The sequence below is a fragment of the Salmo trutta genome, chromosome 28 (genome assembly GCF_901001165.1).
Source record: "Salmo trutta chromosome 28, fSalTru1.1, whole genome shotgun sequence".
Taxonomy (NCBI): domain Eukaryota; kingdom Metazoa; phylum Chordata; class Actinopteri; order Salmoniformes; family Salmonidae; genus Salmo; species Salmo trutta.
Genome location: NC_042984.1, coordinates 8,096,249 through 8,109,116, shown reverse-complemented (window position 1 = coordinate 8,109,116; position 12,868 = coordinate 8,096,249). Strand labels below are relative to the sequence as shown.

Here is a 12,868-nt window from a genome sequence, read left to right as displayed (position 1 = left end):
CATTTGTTTTTCATACTGGTCCCCCGTGGGAATCGAACCCACAACCCTGGCGTTGCAAACACCATGCTCTATGAACTGAGCCACACGGGACAGAGGGACTTCTCCAGGACTCCTCCAGGGGGACTTCTCCAGGACTCCTCCAGAGGGACTCCTCCAGAGGGACTCCTCCAGAGGGACTCCTCCAGAGGGACTCCAGAGGGACTTCTCCAGGACTCCTCCAGAGGGACTTCTCCAGGACTCCTCCAGAGGGACTTCTCCAGGACTCCTCCAGAGGGACTTCTCTTGCTCTTTCCCTCTTGGAGTTATGCAGCAGCTCTAAGAAGCAGCAGCTGGTGGATTTGCTGCTAGTGGAGCAATTATGGACAAACTCGTCTACCTGGGTTAGATACACATAAAGGAGGACGATAACATCAAGGAACCTGTAGGAAACGTTGCACAATGCAACTCCACTGCACAGAAGCACTGTAGGTAAGAACTGGGAGGTGTTTTAAAAAGAAGTTAAGGAAAATAAAACGTGTTCTAGCTGTGTGTAAAATGCAGGGTTTCTCCAGCCATCCCTCTTGGGAACACACAGGGGGCGCACATTTTGGTTTCAGCTTAATGATTCAGGTGGGTAGAATCAAAATGTGCCCCTCCCAACAACAAAACAATTGTCCCTCAGGAATGTATTGTAAAACACTGGTGACAAATGAAGGTTGAGGTGAGATGCTCCTGCTAAGAGATAACAGGCAGGTACAGTGTGGCAGAGAAATACTGCAGTAGTACTGTAGCAAAGACTTCCTCTAACAGGCGGAGTTAAACCTCAGGGGTCGCCCAGCGACTGGCCACTCCAAACTAACCCTTTATTGGGTAAGAGGTCACCCAGCGACTGGCCACTCCAAACTAACCCTTTATTGGGTAAGAGGTCGCCCAGCGACTGGCCACTCCAAACTAACCCTTTATTGGGTAAGAGGTCACCCAGCGACTGGCCACTCCAAACTAACCCTTTATTGGGTAAGAGGTCGCCCAGCGACTGGCCACTCCAAACTAACCCTTTATTGGGTCCAGAGCTGTTGCTATGGAAACACACTCAGGGTTATACAGTACAAGGAGAAGAGGACAGCAGCATAGACTAGTGATAGAAATACAGTCTCATGTCATGACTGTGCTTGATGAGCCTACTTTACAGTGATAGAAATACAGTCTCTGTGCTTGATGAGCCTACTTTACAGTGATAGAAATACAGTCTCTGTGCTTGATGAGCCTACTTTACAGTGATAGAAATACAGTCTCTGTGCTTGATGAGCCTACTTTACAGTGATAGAAATACAGTCTCTGTGCTTGATGAGCCTACTTTACAGTGATACAAATACAGTCTCTGTGCTTGATGAGCCTACTTTACAGTGATAGAAATACAGTCTCATGTCATGACTGGGCTTGATGAGCCTACTTTACAGTGATAGAAATACAGTCTCTGTGCTTGATGAGCCTACTTTACAGTGATAGAAATACAGTCTCTGTGCTTGATGAGCCTACTTTACAGTGATAGAAATACAGTCTCTGTGCTTGATGAGCCTGCTGTATACAGAGGACAGCCAACAACGAAATGGCACCGCGGCCCAGAAAACTTGGAACAACTACTGAAATTAAACAGATCAATTGTTATGGTATTATCCCTACAGTAACCATTTAACACGCATATTTGTCTTAATTTCTTTGATTGCAATTACTGGAGAATGTCAGAATCACACATGTACAACGTACAAGTGGAACAACGTGCCAGAGAAGAAGGAAAACAATCAAATCTGAGGGGGAGAAATCACTTTATGTCAAAAAGGTCTGATTTAAAATACACAAGTGGTTTGTTTGTTTCACCTTCATCCAAACAGCAACGTAAAAGCTACTGAGATTCTACAGATATTTTTTTATGACAAAAAAAATGTAAAAAATAAACTGCTCGCTTGAAAACGAATCAAATTAATTACATTGATCGTCAACAACAATAAAACAATTACAAAGACAAAAATAACAAACATTTTTTTTGTGGTGACTCTACATGATTATAGTGAAACACATTACCCCTTGACCTTGATTGGTAACAACACTCAGACTACTACTTACCGTGTGAGGGCTTAACAGCTATTTACGTGGTTACAATAGAAGCCAGACAACAGGTGACGGACACATTGACACATTTTCCGCCAGGAGGCAGCTGAGAGTGAGGTCAGAGGTCAGCTGGTGTCAACCTTAATGCTGTTAAAGAAACCATAGTGACGGTTGTCTGGTGCCCCAGAGGGAGTGCAGTCTGGGTGGAAGAAGAGCCCAGGACAGCTGGTGCCCCAGAGGGAGTGCAGTCTGGGTGGAAGATGAGCCCAGGACAGCTGGTGCCCCAGAGGGAGTGCAGTCTGGGTGGAAGACGAGCCCAGGACAGCTGGTGCCCCAGAGGGAGTGCAGTCTGGGTGGAAGAAGAGCCCAGGACAGCTGGTGCCCCAGAGGAAAGTGCAGTCTGGGTGGAAGACGAGCCCAGGACAGCTGGTGCCCCAGAGGGAGTGCAGTCTGGGTGGAAGAAGAGCCCAGGAGAGCCAAAGGGGTGGAGTCATGTTGTCCTTAGTGCACTCTGTCAGAGCAGACTAGAGCACTAGGCTAAACTCGAGGGGATTGCCTGGAGTCCATATGTCACACACACACACACACACACACACACACACACACACACACACACACACACACACACACACACAGGTGTCTGTCGCTGAAGTTAAAAGTAGAAACCAATAACAAGGCTCATAGGAGAAGTTGTTCCATCACAGTCCCTCTGACCCACTCACTACAGTCACCTGGTAGAGCAGTGTTTGAACCTAGTACCATGTCTCACCAGGGCTGCATAGCAAATAAGTCATGTGCCAACAACATCTAGTACCACAATCCTGAGACACACGCAGAACTAAGTTCCCCATTCGGTTTCAACAACAAATGTCCTCCAGGACACTAGCTACTGTATCATCCATCCATCCTTACCCATGTCTCCCAGCCTCCACTTGGAGAAGGACAATATGCTGCTGCCAATCCAGAAGAGCTCTTCCACCAGGCGGGACGAGGCGGCATGCTGCTGGCTCTTACACACAACTGTCTCCTTCACGCCCCTCTGGACGAGGGCCTGGTCCGTAGTTGGGCATGGCTCCTGGGCCGCCACCGCAGACCGCATTAGCACAGAGGACACGGGAAAGAGGCCGCGCGTCATCACTGAGTCGCTCATGGCTGAAGGATGGCGGGTACCCGCCACCGGTTCACCGTTTGCATCTCTCAATGCGAGATTGGATGCCTCCGGCTACATTCACTCAGGTAGAGTTAGGTCTATGTTCCGTCTGGCTGGCAAAGCCAACGGAAATACAACAAGGACAAATAAAGGATTGACCGAGGTCAAAATGAGGGAAAATGTTTTGTTATGATTTGCATGTATGTATGCTTCTATTGTCCTTGTAGAGTTCATTAGTTTACAGCCACTGTTTCCTTGGTATAGTTCATTAGTTGACAGCCACTGTTTCCTTGGTATAGTTCATTAGTTGACAGCCACTGTTTCCTTGGTATAGTTCATGAGTTTACAGCCACTGTTTCCTTGGTATAGTTCATTAGTTGACAGCCACTGTTTCCTTGGTATAGTTCATTAGTTTACAGCCACTGTTTCCTTGGTATAGTTCATTAGTTTACAGCCACTGTTTCCTTGGTATAGTTCATTAGTTTACAGCCACTGTTTCCTTGGTATAGTTCATTAGTTTACAGCCACTGTTTCCTTGGTATAGTTCATTAGTTTACAGCCACTGTTTCCTTGGTATAGTTCATTAGTTTACAGCCACTGTTTCCTTGGTATAGTTCATGAGTTTACAGCTACTGTTTCCTTGTTATAGTTCATTAGTTTACAGGCACTGTTTCCTTGGTATAGTTCATGAGTTTACAGCCACTGTTTCCTTGGTATAGTTCATGAGTTTACAGCCACTGTTTCCTTGGTATAGTTCATTAGTTTACAGCCACTGTTTCCTTGGTATAGTTCATGAGTTTACAGCCACTGTTTCCTTGGTATAGTTCATGAGTTTACAGCCACTGTTTCCTTGGTATAGTTCATTAGTTTACAGCCACTGTTTCCTTGGTATAGTTCATGAGTTTACAGCTACTGTTTCCTTGTTATAGTTCATGAGTTTACAGCCCCTGTTTCCTTGGTATAGTTCATGAGTTTACAGCCACTGTTTCCTTGGTATAGTTCATTAGTTTACAGCTACTGTTTCCTTGGTATAGTTCATTAGTTTACAGCCACTGTTTCCTTGGTAGACTGCAGAGACTTTAGTAAATCACAATATCTGCTAAACAGCCTTTTTAGTAGCCAGCGCTCCTACTGTCCAAGTGATAAACAGGCAATAAGCAGAAGACCTCTTATTTTCCTCTCAGCTTCTCGTCAATATCCCTCCATCTCGGATGACAACAAGGTGCACCTGCATCTTGTTGTGCACAAGGTGCACCTGCACCTGCAGCGAGACTGGGGTTGTGCCATTATATCTCATTTGTTTCTTCAGCTGGGCTTCAAAAGGCTGCCTCTCAGACGAGGGAGAAGGGAGATGCGGGTGCAGCAGTAGTGAGAGAAAGAGAGATTGCCAACTACAAACTGTGCGACATCTCTCTAATCCAGGTCTGAGGGATTTACTTAACGTGTGGCGAGAAAGAGAAAATGGGGGAGAAAGAGAGAGCGAGAGAGACGCAGAGAATGAACAAAGCACCCTAATAGAGATGTAAAAAGTATTGATTTTCCTGCGCACCAATTAAAATGTCTTATTCATCCCTGAAAGTGTCTCCTGTGGGGCTATCAGAGGGAATCAAAGTGACGACACTCGCACACTAACACACTTCCTCCAGTCGAGGGGAGACAAACACTCCTTTTAACTCTCTCGCTGTCTCTCTCGCTCTCTCAGAGTAAGGCAGTGGTATACAGGATCATTATTACAGCTAAATCTCCAGTTACCTTCAATGGAGGGGACTACCTGTATAAACACCTTGCGTCCCGTTTTGAACCCCCCCCCCCTCCAAAATATCAATTTAATGGCCTACTAAAATTAGCGTACAAAGACATGATAGAATACTAGTATGCATCTTCAGCAGAGGTGCTTATGAAATGACTTGAAAGATGCTATATCTTGCGGGAAGAGAGGTTACAAAGCCTTACATCTGACACGGCAACAACGCTTAGTGAGAAACACAGAAGACAAACAGTAGATTATTGAAGTGATATCGTGTATTCAAAATGCCTCCGTTAAATCTTCAACCAGCAGTCAGTGTAATTAATTAGGGTGATTACAAGTGTGTGTGTGTGTGTGGGGGGGGGGCTTGGTCTCTGTGCACACACTTTAACATCTCCTCCTATCAGGGTGCTCGAGGACATGTTCCCATGCATTACGTCTAGATAGAGCAGCATATATAGTATTTTTCTATTGCAATGTTATCTTTTGCAATTTTCTCAGCACAAAAGCTGACATAAAATTGAATACACAACACATACTCAACTATTAAATAACAAACAAAACTGATTGCCTTCATAATATAGACTGACTATTAAAAAAGTGGATTTTAATTTGCATGTATAGTAAGTAGCTTTCCATGAGCCTTGGCTTGTGCGAGTCAGATAGGCTCCTATGAGCCAATCTCCTGTTTATGTAGCATGAGGCAGCTTGATGTACCAGTACACTCCCTAAATAAGACACTAGCTTATCACAGGGCCTTATCCCCCCAATATATCTATCTTGGCCAATGTACTAGTTTCACTGGCCAATGAAGTTTCTCTGGCCAGAACATCCTTTGGGGGGCTTCAATGTAGAGCCACAGAGTCATAAGCCTTCAGAAAGAGTGTATTATAATCTCATCAATGATAGGTCTACAGTAAGAGAAAGCCAGGGGGTCATTGCCATTGCATCAACTCGCTATAAGGGGCACTTCAATTACAACTTAACAGCCAGCCAGGGGTGGGCAGGCCAGTAAACTGCCCTGGGGCAGCATGCCAGCTATAGACATATTCAATATGGTGCCAGCTCACTGCCAAACTAAAGACTGCCGCCAGGACCATTATTTCCCAGTTGCTGTGACACAATATAACAATGCATATCTTGTTGAGAATAGTGAATGTAGTTCAATGATAACCTGAATACAACGTATTCTACACCTACAACTTTAAGTGTAATCCAGAAGGCTACAACTGATAACAACAAACAAAGGGCAGCTCATTTAGTATTTACAAGACAAATTGGAATTAACATATTGGCTTTCTCTTGAAAAAAACATTTTAAGGGAAATTGTGTTTTACCTGTCATGTATTTTGGAGAGTGATATAGTAGACTAATAATGTACATCTGCAAATAGCCCACAGCTTTGCCCTGTTGCGCAGTATAAACTGCATTTTGAAGTATACAGTATGACTCAACTTGGAGTAAAACAACACATTACAATAGTCAACTTCTGATGTTTTGATGGTTCGCCTGTTTCCCAAACAAACGTTGGTGAAGCTGCACTTTAAATTTGAATTGAATGACAACCAACAAAAACATGAAAAAATGATATATAAATACCATGAATTAACGTTAACTCACCTTGGCCTTTTGGTCGATTTCGACGCGTTGGTTTTACGGCTGAGCCTTTGGGACATTTTATCCAACTGACTGAAAATAGGTGGTCATCCAATTTAAGGTAGCGTCTTTTCCCCTTGGACCAAGTCGCACAAATACGACATTTCAATGGCTTATCATTGAAGTACCACTGAGAGTCTGGTTCTTGGCAACTTGAACCCTTTGACATAATTATGTCTCAAGTCAAGTGACTGGGAAATTGATAATGCAATCACTATCCCACACAAAGAATGTCCCCTAGAGGGGAAAAACTTTCCTAATTGCAGCTCAAGAACGGCAACAAGGGCAATACGAAGGTTATATAATGTAAACGGTGACAAACAATGCGACACAACTTGTTGTGGAAATCGCGCCGTTTTCAATCAAGTAAAGCTCGAAACACCAGACTACGTATCCTTATTTGACATTGTTATATTCCTACACTGTCACTTGACCCAAAAACGTGTTATAGCGTACTTTGTGAATTTATTAAAACAGTAAATAAAACCCCCAACACAAACCGAAAATGGCTCATAGTGTTTAACTATCCCTAGCAGCTATCCACAGACTGTCCCTCTCCAAAGGCAGGTTAATCACACGCAGGAGATAGGAGACGTGTGTAGGAAACAGAACAAAACAGAGCTCCTGTAATTTATCCTGAAGGATGGGAGGCAGAGTGGATGCTTCAGTGACCCTCACGCTGAAACGGCGGGAAGCCTCCCCGCAGGCCCCTTGGGGGAATGGAGTGACCCACTGAAGCAAGTTTGCAGTATACACCACCTCTAAAAGTGAAATCTCTCGCTGTGCTTTGACACAATTTCATCATTTGGGCATGATAGTAAGGTTATGGTCTCCAAACCACCTATTCGCAGATATGTCTACATGTGTCATCTAATTAATAATAACGGAAAGGTTGCTGGATCGAATCGCTGGTTCGAATCCCAGAGTCGACTAGGTGAAAAATCTGTCGATATGCCCTTGAGCAAGGCACTTAACCCTAATTACTCCTGTAAATCACTCTGGATAAAACCGACTAAAATGTCAAATGTAAAATATGATTGTTTACCCGCATAGGCTACGTCACACTTATAAGATAAATAAGCAATACTTAGTATTGTATAGGCACACTGTAGTAGGAATCATTTCAGAACCATGGCTAGCGCAACAGCAGCATCCAGCTTGTGTTCCTTCCCATGTTTCCTTTTCAAAAGACAGATCGCCATCTAACCAAATCAGCCCTCGTGGCCTTTTGCATCCACCCCAATGGTCCAAATGTGGAACCCGTACCCTTGCCAATATCATGGACAGTAACGGGTTGAGAACATCCCAAGATTTGAAAGACACATACACACCAGGCAACTCCTCTTTTTTATATTTACAATTTAGTTAGGTCAGCTCAGCTGGCCCATGGAGTCCCTCGGGAAACCTAACTACCAAACCATCCAATGATAAGATGTATAAATTAATGATCTGGCCTTCCCGAGAGGACAGATCTCTTTGATAAATAAACAACTCTTGGAAATCGCATTCTGTGCTAACCATAAATAAAAACGTATGGTCCACAGATATATGTGAATCTGAACAACCCTTTAACTGGAACAGAATATGGAAACATATGACCTTGGCATCCCATATTCTGAAACATCAAATGATATGTTTTAAGTTGGTTGACAGGCTGTATTTAACACCAAGGAAACATTTTATGATGAAATTGGCCCTGAACTGTTTACTGTGTACCCTACATTTGATGGGCAACCTCGGTTGCTGGGTGGAATGTGGAGGGGTGGGAGGGAGGCATGCTTTCTTCGGGTCGGGTGGGGGGGGGGGCTCAGTTTCCACCTCATTTTGTGGGCAGTGTGCACATAGCCTGTCTTCTCTTGAGAGCCAGGTCTGCCTATGGCGGCCTTTCTCAATAGCAAGGATATGCTCACTGAGTCTGTACATAGTCAAAGCTTTCCTTAAGTTTGGGTCAGTCACAGTGGTCAGGTATTCTGCCACTGTGTACTCTCTGTTTAGGGCCAAATAGCATTCTAGTTTGCTCTTTTATTTTGTTCATTCTTTCCAATGTGTCAAGTAAGTATCTTTTTCTTTTCTCATGATTTGGTTGGGTCTAATTGTGTTGCTGTCTTGGGGCTCTGTGGGGTCTGTTTGTGTTTGTGAACAGCTTGCTTAGGGGACTCCTCTCCAGGTTCATCTCTCTGTAGGTGATGGCTATGTTATGGAAGGTTTGGGAATCACTTCCATTTAGGTGGTTGTAGAATTTTACGTCTCTTTTCTGGATTTTGATAATTAGAGGGTATCGACCTAATTCGGCTCTGCATGCATTATTTGGTGTTTTACGTTGTACACAGAGGATATTTTTACAGAATTCTCAGTTTGGTGTTTGTCCCATTTTGTGAATTCTTGGTTGGTGAGCGGACCCCAGACCTCACAACCATAAAGGGCAATGGGTTCTATAACTGATTCAAGTATTTTTAGCCAGATCCTAATGGAATGTCGAATTTTCTGTTCCTTTTGATGGCATAGAAGGCCCTTCTTGCCTTGTCTCTCAGATCGTTCACAGCTTTGCGGAGGTTACCTGTGGCGCTGATGTTTAGGACAAGGTATGTATAGTTTTTTGTGTGCTCTACGGCAACGGTGTCTAGATGGAATTTGTATTTGTTGTCCTGGCGACTGGACCTTTTTTGGAACACCATTATTTTGGTCTTGCTGATATTTACTGTCAGGGCCCAGGTCTGGCAGAATCTGTGCAGAAGATCTAGGTGCTGCTGTAGGCACTCCTTGGTTGGGGACAGATCTAGGTGCTGATGTAGGCCCTCCTTGGTTGGGGACAGATCTAGGTGCTGCTGTAGGCCCTCCTTGGTTGGTGACAGAACCACCAGATCATCAGCAAAGAGTAGACATTTGTCTTCAGATTCTAGTATGGTGAGGCCGGGTGCTGCAGATTGTTCTAGTGCCCTCGCCAATTCATTGATATTGTATATGTTGAAGAGGGTGGAGCTAAAGCTGCATCCCTGTCTCACCCCACGGCCATGTGGAAAGAAACGTGTGTGTTTTTTGCCCATTTTAACCGCAGACTTATTGTTTGTGTACATGGATTTTATAATGTCATATGTTTTTCCCCCAACACCACTTTCCATTCATTTGTATAGCAGACCCTCATGCCAAATTGAGTCGAAGGCTTTTTTGCCTTTGTTTTGGTTTGTTTGTTTGTCAATTAGCGTGTGCAGGGTGAATATGTGGTTTCTCTCTCTCTCTCTGGTGTGTGTGTATGAGGGAGAGAGAGAAAGAGAGAGAGAGAGAGAGAGAGAGAGAGAGAGAGAGAGAGAGAGAGAGAGAGAGAGAGGAGAGAGAGAGAGAGAGAGAGAGAGAGAGAGAGAGAGAGAGAGAGAGAGAGAGAATGTCAGTTTCTCTGCTACATCATACAATATCTGTCTAGTTGTTATCCCAGCCCTGGAACAAACGGTTTCATACAACCCCTTAAGGTGGGTCTTGACAGCCACACACCATCCGCAGTGTGCAGATTGAGGAAAACAAAGCATCTCTCACTGGGGGAATCTGGACACGTACCGCTTGTTGGATGGAAAATAATCCATAACTGATCCACTGCATTCCTTTCATGCAAGCTACAGTACAACTATACTCCTACCGCCTCCGTGATCTTGTAGCATTGGCCAGTGTTTCTCAGTCCTTTCCTGGGGGCGCCATTTTGGTTCTAACCCAGTTCTACCACATCCTATTCCTGAGGGCACCATTTTGTTTCTAGCCCAGTACTACCACATCCTATCCCTGAGGGCACCATTTTGTTTCTAGCCCAGTACTACCAGATCCAATTCCTGAGGGCACCATTTTGTTTCTAGCCCAGTACTACCAGATCCAATTCCTGAGGGCACCATTTTGGTTCTAGCCCAGTACTACCACATCCTATTCCTGAGGGCACCATTTTGTTTCTAGCCCAGTACTACCACATCGTATTCAACATTTTAAATCACCCTGATTTATTGAAACAGGCGTGTTAGTGCTGGGCTATAACACATTTCCCCAAGAGAGCTACTTTGAGAAGTGGATTGAGATGCACTGACATCAGCACTCACTCAGACGTTCCAGAAGACGATCATACTAAAGACTCTCTTTCGTAACTTCAACACATTCGCTCCCCATTCCATCTTCCAATTACACGAGGTTACGAGTGCCACCCAAAACAAACAAAAGAGGAGCACAAGGTGACTAGAGAAATGAACTGCCTCAATAAAACATGAGTATCCCCCGATATCGAGGCGGTCGGACTTGGTGAGGCGGCGCTGAGAGTGACCTGGAGATATCATTAAGTCGTACCAAACCAGCCTGAGGCGGCGGAGAATAAAACCAATCCATCAACCACCTGTCAATAGAATTAAGACTGAGGAAATGTTTATATTTTACACCGGGGTGCTGCATTGTTGAAATTAAATACTGGCGTTACTGTACAGATGTCGGATCTTAACTTGATCACTCTTTTCTTTGGCTGAGAATTTTCCGGATTCATCAGGAAATTCAAATGAGCCTTGTGATTGGCTAAACATTTACAGTTGTCTTTCTCTCCGTTTGCGGGGCAGTCGAATCATTGAGACCAGGGCTCACAATCTTAAGAGAATGTTGTCTCTCGCTCGCTCAAACGCTACAGACTAAGGTCCTATTACTACAACATTCAAATGTACAAAACATTTATTTGAAATGCAGCCATACACATCAACAACCGTGGCTTGATATAGCTTAATAACACAATATAGATACGGGTGTCTACTAGGCTATGACATACAAAAGTGTCGTGTATCTTAAGGTTATGAATGAACTGTCAACATGTTGTTTAATTGTGTCTTGGGGTGGTCTAGCGATTCTGCCTTCAGGCCTACCGTTTTGGCGTGAGTTCGATTTCAGCACAAGACCTTCTGGCAGAAATAATGCAATCTCCAGATTGAAATGATGTAGTTAGAGACATTTCAAATATGGACAGGGTCCTTTTGTCACGCCCTGACTGTAGAGATCCTTATTATTCTCTATGTTTGGTTAGGTCAGGGTGTGACTCGGGTGGGGAAGTCTATGTTTTCTGTTTCTTTGGTTTTTGGGCCGAGTGTGGTTCCCAATCAGAGGCAGCTGTCTATCGTTGTCTCTGATTATGAATCATACTTAGGCAGCATGTTTTCCACCTGTGTTTGTGGGAGGTTGTTTTCTGTTTAGCATTCTGAGCTTGACAGAACTGTTCGCTTTCGTTTTGTTGCGTTTGATTATTCTTGTCAGAGTGTTTGTGAATTAAAGTATCATGAACACTTACCACGCTGCGCCTTGGTCCACTTCTCCTTCCAACGACGAGCATTACACCTTTCTTATTTTCCTTGATAAGAGATGACCATACTAGACACTTTTGGATAACAATAATAGTAAACAAATAAAATAACAGTACACCAACATTTGGTTCCCATTTCTACAACGTGGCGGCTAAATTGCCACAGTAGATTTGCTGTGGCAAACAAGGAAATATCTCATTTCTATTGAACAGAATGCTTGTCAAATAGATAAATCACCTTTAGTCTATTCAAAAAGGACTAAGTTGTTTCGATGACAATACCAACCAGAGGGCAAACATCCAGTATCTTGAAAGACTTTGGTTGCAAGCAGGACTAAGGCAGAGAGGAAGAGGAGAAGGCTCACTCTCGTCATAATAAGCCCAATGTGTTTCTACAGGCTTAATATGCAGACCTAACGCCTCGATCACACCTACAGCATCATTGCACAAAATGCTGGGCATCGTCATCTGGATTCGTGTGCAACAAAAGTTCAATATTCACCTTCTGCTACCATTTCTGTTAAGCCTTCTATGCCATACAGTTGTGATGCATACGTTCGATAAATCCAACGTATGCATCACATAGAACGTACTGTGACTGCCTCTGCAACGCAATGCTGCAAGGCAAACGCAGTGTTTCATTGGAAATGAATGTACTTCTGGTGTACCAAAACACAATCACGCTGTCTGTGTGATCAGGGCGTAAGCTTGTCGCCTGCCTTCCTGCCTTTGGGATGACTCCCATTGTTAGGGCGGAGACATGAGCATCTCATCTTTATATACAGATCTCTGACTAAGGTAACGCCGACATCATCTTTTAGGGAGCGGTCGAGGTGACCAATAATGGTTGCCATTGAGATCAGCTACTGTTTGTGTTTCCCTGGCTAAATTTAGGAGCTGATTTGGGCCATCAGTTGATGGACAGATG

General features: G+C 44.0%; 1 protein-coding gene across 4 annotated transcripts in view; it reads right to left on the bottom strand.

The window, feature by feature from the left end:
- Positions 1 to 7,379, bottom strand: part of LOC115165370 (1-phosphatidylinositol 4,5-bisphosphate phosphodiesterase eta-2-like) — a 72,493-nt gene extending 65,114 nt beyond the window's left edge. For all 4 annotated transcript variants that reach the window (XR_003870138.1, XM_029718451.1, XM_029718453.1 and 1 more), the window contains exon 1: positions 6,603 to 7,379. Coding sequence is in view for 3 of the 4 variants with exons in the window: in XM_029718451.1 (XP_029574311.1) it covers positions 6,603 to 6,807 (205 nt within the window). In the remaining variant the exon portion in view is untranslated. The remainder of the gene's footprint in view (positions 1 to 6,602) is intronic.
- Between the last annotated feature and the right edge of the window lie 5,489 nt (positions 7,380 to 12,868).